Source organism: Populus trichocarpa, chromosome 19 (genome assembly GCF_000002775.5).
Source record: "Populus trichocarpa isolate Nisqually-1 chromosome 19, P.trichocarpa_v4.1, whole genome shotgun sequence".
Classification (NCBI taxonomy): Eukaryota; Viridiplantae; Streptophyta; class Magnoliopsida; order Malpighiales; family Salicaceae; genus Populus; species Populus trichocarpa.
In genome coordinates, this window is record NC_037303.2 from 13,284,473 (window position 1) to 13,305,623 (window position 21,151).

At 31.4% G+C, this 21,151-nt stretch overlaps 3 protein-coding genes across 8 annotated transcripts in view; 1 reads left to right on the forward strand and 2 right to left on the reverse strand.

Moving 5' to 3' along the window:
- Positions 1-5,332, reverse strand: part of LOC18110550 (receptor-like protein kinase At3g21340) — a 93,774-nt gene extending 88,442 nt beyond the window's left edge. For 4 of the 6 annotated variants that reach the window (XM_052449501.1, XM_052449502.1, XM_052449506.1 and 1 more), the window contains exon 1: positions 5,071-5,329. In XM_052449501.1, the coding sequence (XP_052305461.1) occupies positions 5,071-5,212 (142 nt within the window). In that variant the 5' untranslated portion in view covers positions 5,213-5,329. Of the gene's footprint in view, positions 1-459; positions 951-1,719; positions 2,267-5,070 lie in introns of all 6 variants that reach the window. The other 2 variants (XM_052449505.1, XM_052449504.1) reach the window with 2 other exon arrangements.
- Positions 5,333-10,373: 5,041 nt separating this feature from the next.
- Positions 10,374-15,082, reverse strand: LOC18110549 (uncharacterized). The gene is made up of 2 exons (XM_024591139.2): positions 14,624-15,082; positions 10,374-10,798 (listed from the first exon to the last, which is right to left on the reverse strand). The coding sequence occupies exons 1-2, from the start codon at positions 14,895-14,897 to the stop codon at positions 10,485-10,487; spliced, it is 588 nt and encodes a 195-aa protein (XP_024446907.2). The 5' UTR covers positions 14,898-15,082; the 3' UTR covers positions 10,374-10,484.
- A 3,519-nt stretch (positions 15,083-18,601) lies between these two features.
- LOC112325294 (GPI-anchored protein LLG2) lies at positions 18,602-20,711 on the forward strand. The gene is made up of 3 exons (XM_024591378.2): positions 18,602-19,000; positions 19,119-19,175; positions 19,958-20,711. The coding sequence occupies exons 1-3, from the start codon at positions 18,916-18,918 to the stop codon at positions 20,311-20,313; spliced, it is 498 nt and encodes a 165-aa protein (XP_024447146.2). The 5' UTR covers positions 18,602-18,915; the 3' UTR covers positions 20,314-20,711.
- The last annotated feature ends 440 nt before the right edge of the window (positions 20,712-21,151 follow it).

A 21,151-nucleotide genomic window follows, 5' to 3' on the forward strand; every position in this document is an offset into this window, starting at 1 on the left:
GCAGGGACCAGGAACTCTACCAGCACCCCTGCCTCCGCCACTAATTATTATTTTTTCAAAATAAACTTATGAATTTAATGTTCATATTTATAGTTTTTTTCACCCATAAATAAATTTTATATTATTTGTTTAGTTGTTGTTTTTAGCTTCATGTGCATCATTAAGTTAAGAAAAGCCTACAAATTATTAACTTTTTTAAATTTATTTTTTAAAATTATAATCTCAAAAAAAAAATACAACACCAAATCACAGTGGAGAAACCTCTTTAAAAAAAAAAACAAAGAAAGGAAAAGACAAGGCCAGCCCTCGTTGTACTAGTAAGACAATCACCAAGTAATTTGCCATTAATCAGGCCCTAGCTCGAGGGATCAAAACGTAAAAATCCTTCAACCCAGTAGTCTAGCAATTCATTAATGACGATTATTATGGCATTCAACAGAATTGAAATAGAAAACATACCGTCTGTTTGGTTTGTCGGAGAATGAGGGAGTGGCCATAGTATGAAGATCTCAAAGGCATTTAGGATAGGTGGAAGGTCAGACCGCAACGTTGCATCAATAGAAAACCTAACTTGATCTTCTGGAACTTGTAATTTATATGGACCTTTGGTCAATGGCTTCAAGTATTCAAGGGTAAAGGGCCCATACTTTAAGCCATTCAAAGTAATGGTGAATTCTCGTAATTTGCCTGGTGCAATCTGCTCGATTTCAGCAAAGTGAAAGTAGACACGAAACTCAGGTGTGAAATTCTCTGTATACACTAATGTATAGTTGTAGCTCAATGAATTAAGGCCATTTCGAGGCTGAACCGCTGTTCTCAAGACTTCGACTGGTAGACGATAGGGATCATCACTGCCCTGGATATCAATATTTGTTTCGGTGCCAATTGAAACTGAATCGATGAGGTTGACGTCAAGCCGCCAGGTGCGATCATACACGTCATCATTGTACCTAAATGCATGTGAGAAACAATAACACAAGTATATATTAACTAATGTAGTGATATTCTCATTCTCCAAAATTCCGATTTCTTGATGTTCATTGATTCTAAGCACTATTACAAAACTATTTACATACGAGCAATTAAAGAAAAAACAACGAATAATCTATCAACGTATATAATTTAAAAATATTTTATGCATCCTTAAGGGGAAAATACAAAGGAAAAAACACATATCACTTGGCACAAATGATGAGCTGCAGTAAGATTAATTAAGATATACTTCTTATGAATAGATTCAGTTTTTGTCCAACTTAATTTTAGTTCAAATCAGCTGAAGTTACACTAAAAAAGGGAAGAGATTAATTTGCTAGCTATCCCTCGCCAACGACTGGTCAACTTGCTGCCCAAAATTAAAAGTATTAAATTTACTTTCAGAATTATTGACTTGAGGGAAGATTCTGGATAAGGGTTGAGAAAGTTAGCTCCAAAAAATCATGGTTTAGAAGTGGAAGAGAAACAAGAAAAACAAAAACAAAACATCGATCTTTCAATGTCTACAAATGATAATCATTCTAAAAACCATAATAAAATACAATATCCCTAAGGTATATAGTGAAATTATAGATATTTATCCAAAAGATTGTATATATATTTTACATAGAATCACTGTAAAAACGCTCATTAAATTCTCAAGCTTTTTTAAACGGTACCTGTGATGAATTTTTTTACCATATCTGATGCATGATTTAGTTAAAAACGATAATAGGGACAATTCACCTGATGGGGCTTTGGGGTTGATGGCTGCCAAGGTCAGCTTGCTCCACTGGACTCAACGATTCATTCTTGCTTCCATACGGGGAATCATTCATGAACCGTAAATCCAATCCATTGATGAAAGGAACTCCGGAACCCGTATTTACGAGACACACATAAATGGTATCAGTTACTGAATAATGAATAATATTGTAATATTTCCACTGCCTATCTTCGACACCAACTGTTGCCCAATAGTTAACCCCGAGGTATAGATCAAACTTGTGAGCTTGATTCTTAGAATCGTAGTTTCCATAGTAGAAGAAAGCTCTGACGTAATAGTTTTGGTTCTTACCCTGTCTAGGTTTCAACGTATAACAATTCCTTTTACCTTCAGGAAAGATTCTCAAGCTATTTATCATATTCCCATAGTAAGAAGTCTTCAAGTTATACTCTGGTGCTACGAACACATTCTTGCCCGTACTAATGAAATCTTTGTCGGTTATGTAAGTTATTCCAGTATCCCCATCCAGATAATCTTCCTCCGCCCCACAATCAATGCTGATGAAACCTTCAAAATTTTTGGTTAGAAGAGAAAACCAAACGATTAGACTGATTATCTCCAACATATTGTTATATATTAATTACCATTTTTTTCTTAATAAGCCAAATATTCATTAAACCATGAAGAGGCAAAGCACCAACTTGAATATCAGGACAGAAAATAATAGCAGGGAATTATAGAAAAATGCATACCAAGTATTAGAAGAGAAGGATAGGATGTGGTAGCTAATTTATAAGATCACAACTAAAGAATAAAAAGAAGAATGAGATGAATAATATTTTATTAAGAGTTTTCTCTAAAGATACACCTTTTTAGCTCTTCTCTATATCTCTTTGAACTTGTGTTTAATAATATTTAAGATTACAAGTTTATTTATAGACCTCAAGTCCTAGATAATCAAGGAATTAAACTATTCAAAGGAAATCCTAATCTAATAAGGAATATAACATTCTAATTAAATAAGGATTGTAATAAATTAGTTTATTACAAATCCTTCTCCGTCAAGGATTCCTTCTTTAGCTAATATTAAAACTCCTACAAACTCTAAATCCTATTAGTCTAAATCCTAGTTGATATTGAATTTCAATACTTCCCCTCAATATCAACTATCATCATTCTTTCATCTTTTATTTCTCTTCACGATGTCCTGCCTCAATATTATTAATGTTGTTCGTATTCCATCATCATCAAAAGAATTAGTTACCTTATATAAGTCATCAAGACTCCTTATCTTTCTTGATGAAGTGCCACTACTTGAGCTTTCACTATAAGAAAAGGAAGTTGACTCATTTATCCCAAACCTAATATTTTATATTATATATTATTATGTTTTTTAATAAAAAAATAAAAAAATCCAAAATTTTTCTGAAAATCCTTTTGAAAAAATTGTGATTTTCCCGCATATTTTCTATCAATTTTGATTAATATTGGTTTATATTTTTATACTATAAAGATACAAATTTAGTATTAAAATACCTAATTTTTTCTGAAACATTGCAAAAATTACAAAAAAAATTATAAAACAAAAAAGATGTCTTGTTTTCCTGCATATAGCCAATTTCTCAAAGCTTATAAAAACATTTATCATATTTTCAGAAAACAAAAATCAAAAAATGTTTTAACATGTATTTTTGGCTTTAATAACCAGTTTATTAAAGTCATGAGAACTAGGCCAATATTTCAAAATTTTCAAAAAAAATATTTTGTTTTCTTGTAATATATGAGATTACGAATTTATACGTAAAACATATTCCCGATATTAAAAAGGTAGCTCTTTTATATAGACTTTAAAATAGTTAGATTTTTACCCGATAAGATAAAAATCTCCTTACTAAGGAGGACTTTTCTTAAAATACAGATAGACTAACAATTAGAAAACACAACAAGACATTAGTTTTTATCAGACAATTAAACAATGCAGATTACCTTAGGTAGGGCATATTTGGGATGCTTACACCTTACCTTTACACAATCAGTCCATATACCATATCTCTGAGATCAATTAGGGTTTCTAGTTACCAAAATACTAGGTGACGACTCTCATTCCCTCATTCCACTAATAAAAAACAAGAATTTCTTGTCTCCCCATATTTGTCAAATACATACATGAAGAGGAATATCACCGTGATGCCGCACACGTGTGACAGCTTTCACTACCAGAAAATCGATAAATACAAACGGAAATACTGAGGGAATATTTCCGTCGGTAAATTTCCGAGGGATTTTATCGACGAACATATTCCCTCAGTATAGACCGAGGGAATTACAGTGGGAAAAAAAAATTAAAACAAAGCAAAAACAAAATGATGACGTGTTGTTGTGAGATTTTTTTTCATACGATATCAATTTTTAGTTGATTTATTTGTAGGATTTTTAAATTTTTAGCAATTGCAACTTCATTTTTTTCATATGAATTTTTTTAGTTGAATTTATTTTTTTGTTTTATTTTTTTGTTGCAAATTTGTTTGAGTTGATTTGCTTGTTCTTTTTTACAAGCATTTTGAGTATATTATACAGTGTTGATTTATGTTAATTTAATTATTTTATAATTTTATAAAATGAATTTTTTAAAAAAAATTAATAATTACCGACGGAATTTCTGTCGGTATATCCGTTGGTAATAAAAAAATTATTGCCAAAGGATATACCGACGAAATGAAGCGGGTAATTTTATTTTTTTATTACCAACGGATAAAAAATTACTGATGAAAGATTCATCGACAGAGCATTTCCGTCGGTGATTTCATCGGTAAATTAACTACCGACGGAATATGTGTCTTACGCCGAAAGAAAAATATCGTCGGTAAAACTGTTAAATCTTGTAGTGTTAAATAGCAATTCAGAGACTGTTGAAGAACCATTTCAACTTAAAAACTTAACCTTTTAGGTAAGGTCTCAAGATATGATTTATATTATTATCTAACAGAAACATGAGTTAACTCTCTCAGAAAAGAACTAAAAGTTCACTTGGAAGATGATCTCACTAACTTAAACTTGGAAGATGATGGTAAAGAATGTATGGTAATTTAACTTAATAAATTTAATTTTGAGTGAAATTCAAATCCATGATTTGTTTACAACTCAAATTTAAAGTTTCAAGTAATTAGAAGAAAAAAAATCAACCATGGATACGCGTTGCATGTATAATACAAATAATTAGTATAGACTCAGAACTTAAGCATTTTTTTTTTTTACCAAGCAGGGTGTGAGTAATTTGGCTAGGAGAAACTAAGCGAAAACATACTTAGCACAAATCAAAATTACAACAACTTGATGAACCAGTATTCTAGTCTTAAAGCTAGCAGACGTACCTGAGTTTTCTGCAGCAAGCTTTCTTATTTTATCCTGCTCGGTATTTTTGGCAGCTAGTTTTGAGTTCCGAAGCGTAGCTGAGAGCAAAAGGAGGATCACCCATACTTTTGTATAAGAATGCAGTATTTGCCCACCATCCATCCTTAGTCTTGTTCTGGCGATTTTAGTTTGCGTTGTGAGGGAGTTTTAAAAAAAGTTGTTATGAGCTAACAATGCAATTTGAAGTGTCAAGCAAATTTGGAATCTGAGAACATGGAGAGCAAATTTGGAATCTGAGAACATGGAGCGCAAATTTAAATATTATGAATATTCGTCCTGCACAGTTTGCGAGTGATGAAAACGCCAACAAGTCTTTTTGTATGGGCAGCCGTACAGCAAGCACCGACGACTCCCAAGACTTCGAAGTCATTAGCATAATTTTTAATCCCAGCAATTGATATATCAGGCTAAGTTAAACAAAGTTTGTAGATATACGGAGGTTGGGTTTATATTATTAATTTTATGAATTTTTATTTATAGATAGATTTATAACATGGACTGGAGTTTTAATGGATATATGTTAAATTTAATTTTAATATCTTTCATCATTATTAAATTCTAATTATCTTTTTTTTTTTGACAAAGAGACAAGCTCTTATTTGTTATATTAAAAAAATATAATTAAAAGTTTGCTAACAAGATCTTTGAAGCGCAACGTTTTGAAATAAAATAAAATTAAATGCACAATCTACACACTATCAAATATAAAGATAAAATATACAAGTTGGGACCGGTTTTCAAAAATCTCAACATGTCACCTAACTCGTGATATTATTTTTAAGTTTTTTAATCTATTATTATTAAATCTTTTTTAACACCTCTACTGTTAGGTAATGCTTTTACGTTAGATTCTAGGTGACAAGCGACGAGGATCATGAAAAGATTAATATCTTTTAATATAGAAGGAGGAAAGCCTTTGAGGCTATGTTCTTTGTATTTGCAAGGATGCTGTAAGAGATTATCAGCTTCCAAGGTAGACCTCTTTACAAAATGGCTCATGGATATTTATATAGTCCTGAACCGTAATAACTTGTTTAGAGATAAGGCTGTTAGCTCATTGTTAAGGGAAAGAAAGGATAACATCATAGGGCTTCTCGTGTTTTTTTATTTTTTTCAATGATCGAGTACATAGAAATTTGGATAAATTTTTTTCTATATACATTAGGAAAGTCTCAACAATTTTATTACACACGTGTGCGGCGTCGCAACAAATTATCCTCTTGAATCAAGATAATTGGGAATGATACGGGTGGGAACGATAAATTTTTTTTTGTTCTTTATCAGTTAAAAAAAAAGAATAGATGTCACCACCTAATAATTTGATTATTAGAAACCCTCACTGGTTTTATAGTTCAGGTAAGAGGACTGATTGCGTAAAGAAAATGTATTAGCACCCTTAATATGTCTTACCTGAGATAAGCTGCATTGTTTATTTATCTGATATAAACTAAGAAAATATTGTATTTTCTAATTGGTGGTTTGTTTAAAGTTGAAGAAAAGTCCTCCTCAGTAAAAAAAATTTTATCATATCAAATTAAAAGCCTAACCATTCTAATGCCAGAATAAAAATAAAAGGAACTATCTTTTTATTTAATATCGAGAATATATTTTACGTATAAGTTTGTAAACCCGCATATTAATTAAAAAGAAACAAACTTGTTGTAAAATCCATCCAATATTTCTTAAAACATGCCACAATGTATATACACATAGTATTTTAAAATTTTTTCTAAAAAAAGATAACTCAAATAATTTTAGGATTTTTAGTCATATGCAACTAAAACATTCGAGTTAATTAAAAAAAATGTTTTTTTTATCTTTTCATATTTTATTATTATTTATTTAACACAAAATAAAAAGTAATAAAAAGAAAAATACCATACACACATTATCTTTTTATTATATTTTACTTACCCACCTACAAATTACACAAGTTTACAAAACAATAAAAACTCAAAATTTAAAAAGTAAATTCAAACACCCTAAAAATTCAAAATTTGTAAAAATTATCCTTCAAATGTTAGGGAACATGTTGGAAAGATTGCGGAAAACCTAGGAATCACACTAGAATCTTCTAGGAATAGTGGTGGCGTGTGTAACCACACACCAACACCATCAGCAACACATGAACCCACATGACGTTGCTAGTGAAGCGGAAAATAAATGGATCAATTAGATCACCTCTTCCTCTTGGCATTTATATTGGTGATGACATATACCATCACCTGAAGCTAAGAAAAACACACAAACATATGCTTTTACTTTTCATACCTATATTTACCTATATTTATGATACAAAGTCCAGGATGACAATGGATTATTTTGAGAATATTTTAATAGATATTATGCACGAACATGGATAATTGATCATAATGTTAAGGTTTTTATTTTTTCGGGATCAAATTTATTATGTAGATATTAAGAAATGCGAGAGGTAAACAAACAAAAAACACAGCCAGTCAAGGGATTACCATTAATCAACTAAAACCCAACAAGCACGTCTTAGCAAATTTTCCTCGCACCGAACTTTATTGTGGAAAATTTTTCAGAGCAGCAAGTCTTTGTCTGGCCAAAAGGAAGGTAGTGTGAAGCTCCTCTAACAAGGGCAGATGGTTTCTCAGCCAAAAAAACATATATTAGATTTGGGCTCCCTTTGAATGTTGACGCGTGCATTGACTGGAATCATAAGGAAAAAAAAAATTAAAAACATTCAGAAAGAGGAAGATAATCTATTTGACCCGCACTCACGCAGGTCAAATTAGATTGGCAGGTTTTTCAATTTATTTTTTATATAAAAAATTTTAAGTATAATTTAAATAAATATGTAAGTATATTAAATAAATTGAGAGTTATCTATATAAATAAATAATCATAAATAATAACTAAAAATAAAACTGAAAAAATAAAAAGACATAAATAGATTAAGATATTTGATCTTACAATATCTTTTTTTATTATTAACGTGGTTGTCTGGGTCATCTTGCACACACCTCGACTAATTTCACAGGCCTTGAAGTTAACGACCATGTAAGCCTCCAATAGCCTTGAAGCTTGTGAGACTCGACCATCAAGATATTGATCTCGCAATATCTTATAGTTACCCGTTATGCTTACTGAATTTCTTTATTAAAATTAATTTTGTATTGAATGAAATGATAAAAAAAATAGATACATATATGAAATTGATTAAATAAAAAAAATAATATACAAGGCTATACATATTATAAATATTATCTAAAAATAAATATTTTTTTATTTTTAAAAATAAGTTTCACTAATACAAAACATAAAAAAAATCATAAATGAATCAAAACAGTATCTTCAAAAACTAAGTACATATAAAATAATTTAAAAAAAAACCTCTATCAAAAAAAGCTAAATAAGCAAAATAAAAAATCATAAAGGATAGATTGAAACATAAATTAAAAAATAATTTAAAACAAGACATTAAAAAAAGGCATCAATTATAATAAAAACCAAAATAAGAATACAAAAATAAGAAAAAGGAAAAGATAGGTGAGGTGCCACAAGCGCGTTGCAAAAAAATATGACTTGGGCTATAGCCCCAACCAAGTTTAATAAATTATTTTATTTTACTTAGACGATAAAAAAAATAAGCAATGATATTAAACGAACAAAAAAATTAGAAAAAGATCACAATAACATGATAAAGAAATCTTTGGAAGTACAAAAGTGGATAAAAATAACTAGCTTGAGGTAGCGTAATAGACATGTAATCTGGATAAAATAAGGTGAGCAAACTCAGGTTAACTAGCAAAATCCGTGGCTCAGTATTTTTTCATGATTCAAATGGTAAAGATGTGTTTTTAGTGTATTTCAAATAGCAAAAAAAAATTAAACGCCCTCAGTTATCAATTTTAATTTTTTTTATTTTAAGAGTAGTTTAGTCATTTTATTATTTTTAAATTTTAAAAAGAATGTATATACCCTTAAAAAATTCTTTATTAACCAATGAATCATTAAAAAAGATCGAATTATCTCTAATACCAAGGCATCTTTTTTTTTAAGGTGCAAAAAAAATAATTTTATTGTAGCAATAAATAGTTTTTTAAATCTAGATGTACAATGTTTTTGCTATGTCTTTTAGAGTTTTTATTAATTTTAATTTTTTAATAAATTAAAGTCATAAAATTAAAAATGGAACAACAAATATTTCAAAATGATGTGACTTGGAACATAGTCAACTCATTACTTTTGAGACATATTAGATACAAGTTAACTCAAGATTTTGACCAATCACACCCAATAAATTCTTTTTAATTTTTGTAAAACTCGGTTTAAACTATAACTCAAGTCAAAGTAATGCTGAATATGGATCAGTACGAAGTAGCCCAGAGAATTTAAACCAGAGTTCTCTGTGCTAAAGAAGGGAAATGATCATCAAGTCAGATTTATCTTTCTACCCATCATTTTCACAATGGGAGAAGATTATATTACTTTCATTTGCTGTCATTTCTTCTGCTGTTATTGTACTTTTCTTTAGAGCAAGTAAATATTCTCCCTCTTTTAATTAATGGGTGTTTTTTTTCCCCATTAATTAAGATCAAATTTTCTTTCTGAATGTATGTTCCGCATTGATCTAATGTGTTTAGAAAGATTTTATAATTTTTTTTCTGGATGTTAACTCTTAAGAAATCAAGAAAAAGAAATCATCCTCCCTTAACCCTTAGCCACCAAGACACATTTTAGAGCTAAAAACAATGTTGAATCTTTTCAATCACACTCAGTGCGGACCAATAGGCTCCGTATCAATACCATTCGAGTGTCCATAGAAAGCTGCCTTGCGCACAGAAATGAGAGAGAGAGAGAGAGCAGAAAGGCCCAGAAAAAGACATTCAAGTTTGCATTTGCTAGGAGCGATACTTGACATGATTTCCATCTTCAATGCCTGGCACTGATAGGACTAAAGAAGGGAAATACCAGGAGCATTAGCCTGTTTTCCCTAGACCAAATCACAGCACTTGGCGTACCATGCCATTCAGTCACTGGATCTATTTGAAGAATTGAGTTAACAAGTCAAAAGGTCTTAAGATTTAAAGAAAACATGAAAAGCCTCTACTTGATGGAACAGAAGAAGGCTGGAGCTGGTTCCATGCCATGTTCTCATGAACTATACTCTTCAAACCATGCATTGACAAATTTGCATGGTTGGTCTTCCACCAGCACTTCCAGAAAGCAAATCCGAGCCAAAATAAATAATCATCGTAGAAATGTAGCGTAGAAAAGATTGGATACGATGAAGTAACCAAGACTACACGACTATGAGATAACTTTTATTCAAAATTCACAAAAAGAAAACAACTTGAGAACATAAAAAAGTTTAATCCTTTCAAAGGATTTATGTTACCCTCCTCTATAAGAATTTCTTCATATTGGAAATTAGTGTGGTTTTAGGCACAGAACCAATAATTGCATCTTTCTTCTCCCCGTTTTTGAAGATCATGATTGTAGGGATGCTTCGAATTCCATACTTGGTTGTGGTAGAAGGACTTTCATCAGTATTCAATTTGAAGCACTTGAGCTTTCCATCATATTCCGTAGATAGTTCAGCTATTACTGGATGGATTATCCGGCAGGGTCCACACCACGGAGCCCAGAACTCAACCAGCACGGGTCCATCAGCCTCGATGATGAGCGACTGCCATGTTTCATCCGTCACTGCAGGAACTGAGATTTTGAAAACCAAGGAAAGATGTCAATTTTAACTGTGATGTAGAGAACTCATTTGGAGTGCATTATAAGAAAGAACAACAGCAACAACATGATTAGAATTGGAGTAGGGTAAATAGAACTAGAGATTAGTGGCATAAATATTCAACTTATTTCAAGGGCAAGTAGCAACATGTAGAGGTAATTAAAATTCTAACCTGGAAGTTTTTCCTGCATAAAGGTCCATAACGATTTTTCATAAATATTCAGTTTCACAGCAATCACCTTTCCTCCTTCCTCGAGGACTTTGTGAAGCCGGTGAACTTGTTTAACATTTTCATTCATTTCATTTCCAAATTAAACCATTTAGCTTCTTCCCACTCTACAAGAAAATATATCATCCTGTCCCTTACCATGGTTTGAAAGATAAAGAGAGCTCTGGAATGCAAGGGCAGAATAGGTGACGAAAGACTCAATCAGTTTAGTTCCTTATATGACCAATTATTGGCAATTATATTTTAGAAGGATGACTGGAGGATATTCAGAAGGTTTTAATATGTCAGAAGTTATGGAATGTAGAAGTAAAAGGCCAGTTTTTTTGAGGTACTCTCAGACCAGCACCAAATCAGAGAATCAGATGCTGTTGCTTCACTCAGTTGATACACCAAAATCCCCAAGAAAAAGAGTCCAGATAAGGAGATAAACAAGCCCAATTATTCTTATTACTTTGAGCAAACAACAACAACTAGGAAGAATACGATAGACAAGTAATACAACCAGGTTAAATAACATTTTGCCATCAGCAGATAACCATCAGTAAATGAAGATAATTCAAGGGATCATAAAATAAATAACCATACAGGGGATGATTTGGAGAGCACGAGCATAATCAGTTAAGTGGGTCATTTAGGGAATTGAGGGTACTAATACACTGAGAATTTGGGCTAGTTTGAGACCTAAATAGATATCTGAAAAATGCAGGCCCTAATCCAGTATTTCATAACCTTTGCGTGATATTGCAACCCAAACTAAGCCTTAAAGACACATGAGAAGTCCAGTCCCAGACTGGCCAGTTGAAGAGTTTTTTCATTTCAAGCATGAACTTGTTCCAAATATTCACTTTATACTGCCATTAGAATATGTCATGCAGGATTCTCAACCATGATCAAACTTGATTTTTCTAGGCTAGTGACCAAGCATGAGTTTGTCAAGCTAAATAAAGTTTCAAAGCAGTAGCTAAGTTAGCAATACAAAGTTCATGGGGCTCATAGAAATATCAACCAGAAAAATAAAATTCCAAATATCAGGCCACAGTGCAGTGTTTCTAGATTTGAATGGATAACTAGATAAGAAGTGGTGACTTCTGCTTTCATCGAAACATAATGCAGGAACTCTAAAATCATATTTAATGTAGACAAACAAAAATTCTCAAGGATGATTCCATAAAATTTTGAGGAATACATTTGAAATGAAATTTAACTTGAAAAGAATTTTTGTTTCAATGGTGGTTAGATATACTATGAACGCAGGGAAAATCAAGACAATTTAATAAGAAGTTTCTTGTCTTTGGTTGTTATGCTTCTCACATTGGTTTCTCTAACCATACCTAATCAAGTGAAGAAGTATCAATTTATTGAAAAGTGTATGAAATTTGCAGTTACCCACATTCCTAAGCATCTAAACTTGAAACATTTGGAGACACAAAATCATCCAAAATGGAAACAAAATTACTAGGAGACATTCCTGGATTTGATGAAATCACAAGTAAACACCCTACTACCAGCAGTTTGGATGTATACAGCCTATAAGTGCATAAATTCTGCGAGGATTTTTTTTAGGCTCGTCTTTTTAAAAGATAAAAAAAAAATGCTGAGAAGGTGACGCCCACATAAATGTTTCTTCATTTACATGAGAAAAGGACAGGTGGTTATGTTCTCTTTGAATCCTCTGAACCCTAGAGAACAGATACGCCAATTTCAAAAAGACTAGGAAAACAAAAATTGCAGGATTCTCAGCAAATTGGAAGATACACAAGAACAAACCAGTGAACATCTTTTTTTCCAAAGGAAGAAAATCAACTTCAAGCACGTTAAACAACTAATATAAGTTTCTGCCATCTAATCACAATGAATCTCGAAAATTTATTCCATCAACAGAGTACTTCTCTTTAGGATCCAGACAACCTCCTAGTCTTTGACAAAGGAAGTGACACGGCTCATTTTCAACACTCACGAACTTCTCTATTCCAAAACTCACACCTTCCCTCTGTCATGCAAGCTCCACCACCCCTGCCCTCTCCACTCCCAACTGCAAATTTCACTAACAAAAGAAATTGTCCCTTCTTCAGGCCTGAAACTCTGATACTTGCAAAATACTGCAAGATTGCAAACCAGATAATTGATAAATTCAAACTTTTACATTGTAGTGCATTGCTCAAACTTGCATTCTCCACTCACCATCAATTACAACCACCCATTCCTCTTCAGATTTTTCTCACACTTGACATAAGGTTCGTTCTTCTAATTGATGATCATGAAGGTCACTTTAACATTCTCCAATGCAATTATTGTTTTTAGAATTGCAATTTCAGTTCTTAATTCCTTAAACCCCATTTTCGAATATCAGTCCCTAATCCCTCCTGTCTGATCAATTTTGTTTCTTGATGATAAAGAGCATCTAGAAAAGCCCTAATACACACTAAAAAAAGGTTTCAATCTCCTGTTTAGATGATAATAGAGATCTCTTCTTAACATTCTCAAATGCAACACTTACTTGAACCCTCCTTCGGGTAATATTACCCCTCCTCCCCAATCAAAGATCATATCTTGGGCATCTAGAAAAACTCTAATTTGCTTAAACCCCCCCCCCTCCCCCCGTTTACAAACTAGAATGGATCTTTGAAAAGTTACAATCTTGTTTTTAATATTGTTTATTGGTGATTTATTCATGTTTATAATCACACCTTCTGAAAATCACACCTCTCTACCACACAAACTCCACCACCCCTCCCCTCTCCCAATTGCAAATTTCACTTAAAAAAAAAATTGTCCCTTCTTCTTCAGGCCTGAAACACTGGTACTTGCAAAACACTGCAAGATTGCAAACCAGATAATTGATAAATTCAAACTTTAACATTGTAGTGCATTGCTTGCATATGCATTCTCCACCTGCTATAAATTACAACCACCCGTTCCTCTTCAGATTTTTCTCACACTCAACAAAAGAGTCAATCTCCTATTTTGATAATCATGCAGGTCTGTTTAACATTCTCCAAAGCAATTTTGGTTTTTAGAACTGCAATTTCAGTACTAAATTCCTTAAACTCTATTTTCGAATATCAGTCCCTAATCCCTCCTGGCGAATCAATTTCGTTACATCTAGAAAAGCCCCAACACACTAAAAATTAGGTTTCAATCTCCTGTTCATATGATAGTAGAGCTCTCTTCTTAACACTCTCAAGTGCCACTCTTACTTGAACCCTACTCTGGGTAATATTGATCCTCCTTCCCAATCAAAGATCATATCTTGGACATCTAGAAAAACTCTAATTTGCTCAAACCTCATTTACAAACTAGATTAGATGTTTGAAAATTTACTGTTGTTTTTCAGTGATTTAATCTTGTTTTTAATATTGTTTATTGGTGATTTATTCATGTTTATAATCAAGGGCGATCAAATAAGACTCGAAATCTTGAGCTAAAGAGACTCTCTTGGTGCAATAATCCAAATCTGAGATAGCACAAGATCACAAACAACGAATCAAACAAAAGCTTAAGAACTAAAATAAACAAGACCAAATAACAAAACCCAAAATTAAAAATCAATTAAAAAATAAAAACTTACTATCAACAAAAGTCTCATGAGCTTCAGACACAATACGAGAAAAAACCTTAGGATTTCTTCTCGTTCTAATCGAAACCAACGAAGTTGACAATTTTGAACCCATTTGCATCCTCAATCCTCTGAACTCCGCAAAGGAAGCTATGCCACAACGGCGGCTGGATAAAGGAAGCACACCTGGGAGCTGAGGTGACGGCACCATCATCATAGGCGGGGGATTAGGGAGGGAGCATTTTAGGCGTGAAGAGTAAGAAGATAAAGCCATCGATGAGTCCATTTTGAAAGCTTTTCTTTGAAAGTTGGGTTTGCCTTGTGTCTTTGGTTTGGAGAGGAAGAAGAAGAAGAAGAACGTGGCACGACAAAGCTTTGAAAGTGGGCAGAGATTCTATGATTTCTCTCTGTTATTAACGAATAATGTCAGTTTCTACTTGTACTGTGTTTGTGAATGTGTTCGAAATTGAGATTGAGAACTAGATATAACACAATTATGTATAAACCTTAACCATACACACATTTTTTGTTAAAATTTTATTTTTTTAATTAATATTTTTTATCATTTTAATAATATGATAATATAATGTTAAAAATAAATTTAAAAAATATTTTTTTAATATATTTTTAAAAAAAAATAATTAAAAATAATTGTCACTATAATATCAAAATCTTTAAAATTTGCTTTTGGTTTGTGCTTAGAAAGATGGAGTGAGTTTAAGGAGATGTTTAAGAGTATGGTAGTTATTATTTTTTAAAATATTTTTTATTTGAAAATGTATCAAAACAATTTTTTTTATTTTTTAAAAATTATTTTTTATCAGCACATTAAAATGATCTAAAAACACTAAAAAAATATTAATTTAAAGCAGAAAAAAATATTAAAAAAATTAATCTTTTTCAAAAACTTTTTTAAAACATAAAAATAAATAGGCTCTTAATCCAGTTTATGAATTGATCAGGTTAACACGTCTTAAAGTACAAAGTACTATTTTAAATTTAAAATTTAAAATAATATTTTTTTTTTGGAAGAACATCAATTTAGATTTTAAGTGGTTTAACAAAAATATAACTCAACTTAATCCAATCTACTTCTTTTTTTTATGAATTTTTTTATAAAATCGATCCCATATCTATTTAACTCTACTATAAAGTGAGCTATGCTATTTTGGTGGGCAAACTAATCTTGCACCTAGCTATCACTGCTGGTTTTGATTAGAGTACTCATAAGTTATTAAATCTGTGGATGTGGGTATAAATATAAACAATGAAGTGATTATTTTATAGTCTGAGTTATGAAGCAATTCAAATATTTCTAATTTGTAAAAAAAAAAAAAAAAAACCCAAATCAATGAGTTAAAATACAATGGTTTGAAGGCCATCAATGTTTATCAATGCTGACATTATAACAACTTCCAATATAATAATGTCTTGAGAAGATCGCCATTGAGAAACACTACAAAAACGAAAGATAAAATATATTTTTTACAAATAGTTGAGTGTTATTATATTGTTTGTCATTGTGTTTTGAAAATCTTTTAAAAAAAATTGAAATTGTTTCATTTTTTTACTTCAAAATAATATATTTTTAATATTTTCAGATCATTTTGATGTGCTACTGTTAAAAATTGATTTTTAAAAAATAAAAATAATATTATTTTAATTTATTTTGAAATAAAAAATATTTTAAAAAATAACTCTACTATACTTTCAAACATGTTATTTATATCTATGGTGATGATGCCTTATCCATTCATGGAGACACGGCTAAGATTGTGAAAACAACTTGGCTATAATAAACTACACATATAATACATGTTGTTATTCATATATTGATTTGTCCACATTATTACAAAAATTTATGTCTAAGTTTTATAACACAACTATGTCTTGAAGTTTCAAATTAATCCATTGGATTGCTTAGGTCAATATGTGAGTTGACGGTTTTTTTCTTTTTAGTAAGAAGAAGCTCTAGTGCAAAAAAATTAGTTTAAAATAAAACTCAATTGGGGCAAAATTCTGAATTAATGATCATTAAATTAACCTACCAACCACATTAAGTCTTATTATGATTATCTAAATATGTAGAAAGTCAACTCTAACATGCACAAAAACACGAAGAAAGCATTCCCTCTCACAAAACTTGTGCTTATCACCTAATTAGTATGCTAGGCTTACTAAATGTGGGTTTACGTTGCGTCGCCAGGCTGTATTATTTTTTTTTTCAAGTAGAAAAATCTATGAGTAATAGATAGATTTAGGTTAAATAAATTGGTTTTATTTTAATTAACTAATAAAAAAATTAGTAATAATAGTAAGCAAATTAAGTTTTTTTTTAAAGCGATCATGATAATTTAGTAAAAAAATAATGTAATTCAATTTCTGGCCAATTAAATATAAAAGGATAAAATTGGATTAAATGGGACAAAAAAATGCTTGAGTCAATCCAAGTTAGCATGACAAACATATTATATTGAAAATAAAGGATGAGTCAACCCAGATTAACTTATCAAATCTGCAACTCAGGTCATGAAATTGATATATCCTGATAGAAAATAAATAAATAAAAACCACAAAGCCCATATTTAAAAAAAAAAAAACTTATGTTGAACAATGAAATAGAAAAATAAAATAAGTCGAAGAAAAGAATGTCAACTCATATAAACTTTCTAAATCCATGACTTAAGCATTAGACTAAAAGCATTATATATGAAAAAACACGAAGTTCAATCCTGAACCAATCAAATGTTGAAGGATGAATTCCAAAAAACAATCAATTGGCAAAAGGATTCACAACCAAACATAGCAATTAAAAGAATGAGGATTAAAGCTGAATTAAAAAATAAATTAGAAGAAAAAATTGAAAAGAAAATTCACTTTAATAAAAAGAAAAAATTAGAAGAATGAGGATCAAATTGAAAAAATAATATATTATAAATTTGAATTGAATGATGAAATTAAAAACAAATAAAAATTATATAAAATGATCAAGAAAAAAAACTAGAAATCAAAAGAATAAAAATTAAAGTTGAAATATCAATAACTAAAAAGTCGAGAGAAAAAAAGACGGAAAAAAAAGGCTTCGCTAGTAACAATCTGTCCCACCATAATTAAAGTAAATGATAGTAAGAATTCAAATGATTAAAATTATGGGGGGAAAAACATTGTAATAAAAAATATTTATACAAAACATCAATTTTATTAGTAGTATGATTTTTTAAATAAAAACTTATCATGTAGAAAAGCGAGTTTCAATCCAAAACAAAAAATCATGTCTTGATGATTTTTATGTGGAAAAAAAAAACTAATTTAAGAATTACAATATAAAAAAATAGATATTTTATGCTTATTAAATATTAATGAGCAATTTTTAAGTTTTTTGTTGCATTTTAGGTTAATATATAATTATTCATAAAGTAATTTCTAATATTATCATAAAATCTCTAATTTTATTTAAAAAGCATGGTATAACCAAATAATTTTAAAAATATCATAGTAGTTATTCTATTTAAAGAGAATTCTCTTTTAAATATAAAAAAAAAATAAAGGAAAAAAAAAAGGATGAGAGGCCAAGAAAATCAAGTCCAGAAGCACTTGAGTTTGAAAGTACAGCCTGCGCATGTTTGGCCTTTAATGTGCACAGTGAAAATCTGTTCTATTTCAGTTTACAGTATTAATGATAATAATATTATTAATTAATGCTAATTAATTATGTGAATTACATGAGAAATGTTTAAAGGAAACGTTTATAATGGCAGCAATCCCAGTCCTGTATTTTCGTATATTATATCAAATTCAGGAAAATGTTTCTTTTCAATTTCCTGTTAGTAAAAAAAGGCAACCAACAGGGCAGGCCTTGCGTTTCCTCCTTTGTTTATGCTGCTGTTTGATATCAACTGTGTTGTTTTGAAATTACTTGTGTTATTAGTGTTTAGCTGATGAGTTCCCATGAAGGAAGAATGTGAGGGTACGTTGAATTTGTTAATACTTGATCAATAATTCTCTATGCTGAATTTAATGAGCAATATGCGTGTGTTTCTGCTAGAAAGCTAACGGTTGCTTGCCACCATGAAACCTTCACGCTGTTCTTTGCCTAGACGTTTCCATCACTATTCATGCGATGATGCAATCATGTTCTTCTGGCTAAAAATAGTAAAAGAAGAAAAATAGGCGAAGGCTGTTTTTTGGCAGCAAAAGGAAAAGAAAAGGAGGGTCATTTCTGGTGTAAGGAGGGTAGGAGATTGATTTAGATCTCCAGAAGATTAAAAACCAAAGCTGAAAGGGGAAAAAAAGAAAACAGAAGCATGGCTAGGAAGTTTAATTCATGGTTTTATCTCATTTGCTTCTTCTTCATGGCTGGACTTGCCACCTCTTCCTCCTTTATTTCCAGTAAGAATCATACCTTTCACATCACTTCATGATATTGTATGAGCGTAGCATTCTGATTTTTTTCTCATTAATTCTCAGGTTTGTTTTCTTTCCCTTTGTTTACCATTAAAAACTGCAGATGATGCACTTGATGTTCATGGAGGTTCTGGCCGTACCCTTCTCCAGATGAAAAAAAGTAAGTTTTCTTATTATGTTTCCCTGTCTTTGGGAAAATTCTCGGAAATCTGTATGTTTCTGCAGATTTCTAGGATTTGCCTCCATTAATATCTCAATGACAAGAAAGTTAGGACAAACTTTGATCAGCAAATGAATGCTTTTGCAGATGGGAAACATTTCTCCATTCCAAATTCCCTCTGTTGATTCTTTGTTATTGATTCTTGAACTGATTTTTTTAATGGCTTGATTGGCAATGTTGAGCATAGAATGTTACTGTTCATCCCATTGGTCAAGGTGATCAAAGGGAAATGAATATCTTTATACATTACATAGAATCACTTGTTAAAATGACACAAAAGTCTGAAAGAAGTTTGTTGAAGGAAATCTTCGATGGCGGAAAGTCTTCACTACCTGCTCTATTCATCTTCAGCAAAGAGGACAGTTGCTCAAATGCGAACAGCATGTTATACAACAGCACATATGACCACACGGGAGGAAAACAGCATTGTACTCATGCTCAAGTTATATCACACATAGATCTGGAATTGGACGTGCTCTCTTGGCACCATCTGAACCATCGTTATATAGGACTTTACAAGGCCGATTGACAGAAATTTGAGGCTGATTTTCTGCCATTAATTCTGCCATTGACATCACTTGCCTATACATTTCTATGCAGTTGGACTATTTTCTTGAGGAAACATAAACCAATAGACAAGATATTAGACTTGATGCATAATCTAGTTATTATAATAAACACACTGATTTTTCATATTTTCCTCCATTTCTCCTTGTCTGCAGCCTGCAACGTAAGCTTTGAGAATTTGGATTACAGTATCCTCACAGATAAATGCAAAGGACCCCAATACCCAGCAAAATCATGTTGTGATGCTTTCAAGGAATTTGCTTGCCCTTTTAGCGATGCCATAAATGACCTGGAAACTGACTGTGCCTCAACCATGTTCAGCTACATAAATCTCTATGGGAAATACCCTCCTGGCTTGTTTGCCAATGAGTGCAGAGAAGATAAGAATGGTCTTGATTGCCAAAACGTGGACCAATCCAAGAAAAGTGGAGGAGTTCAAATTGCAGCTACTCAATCCTCATTGTTGACGCTCACAGCAGGGCTCATAGTGTTGTTACTCCGATTATTCTAGATGGTCAAGAGTGGATAACCATTCATTTCCTAACTGTTACACCTTCCTGTCCCAAAGTATTGCTTCATCAAATTGCGGTTCCACCATCATTGTTTTCTCCACCTTTGTGCTACAATTTGGCATTCTTTTAACTACTAATTGGTGCATAGTTCGCTATCAGATTCTTTCGACTTCGACAAGCCATGTGCTGTTTTTAGTGTAAACATGTGCAGCTATGTGACATTCAGAAGAAATTCTTGAATTATTAATGCTGGTGTATCATTGCTATTGACTAAGTTCTACTGTCAATTTGTTAAATTGAATTTGAGAGAATAACAATCTGCTATCAAGCTGGGGTACTGAGATTTGATTTTTTCACTTGCCCCCTGACATAATTGAAGATTCTGGTGTTATGTCAATGTCTGTTGTCCCTCTATGCACTTGGAATTGCAATGTCATACTACATGTTGCCGAGTTTGCACATCTTTTAACAGTGTTCTCTCTATGTAATAAATGAAAGGGTGAACATGAATCTTTGTAGCAAAGATAAGTTATGGAATCATAAAGTCATGAATTGAGGTTTTTTGAGAAAAATATAGATTTTAGAGGGAGGGCCACGCATGATAGGACAATTGGATGAAAAGGCATCCGGACAACATCTATTATTGCTTTCAAAACAGTTGTGACTTTCATTTCATGTCCCTTGCTTGCTGGATCTGTTCTGTATCAAATTCCCAGCTGAAAGGCTCAAAATTCTATGGATAAGGGTAGATTTTTCTATTCCCAGAATAATTGGATATGGAACCATACCTTTCCATTCTTTGCAACAATAAAGAATCGGATCCCTTATCTTTTTTGA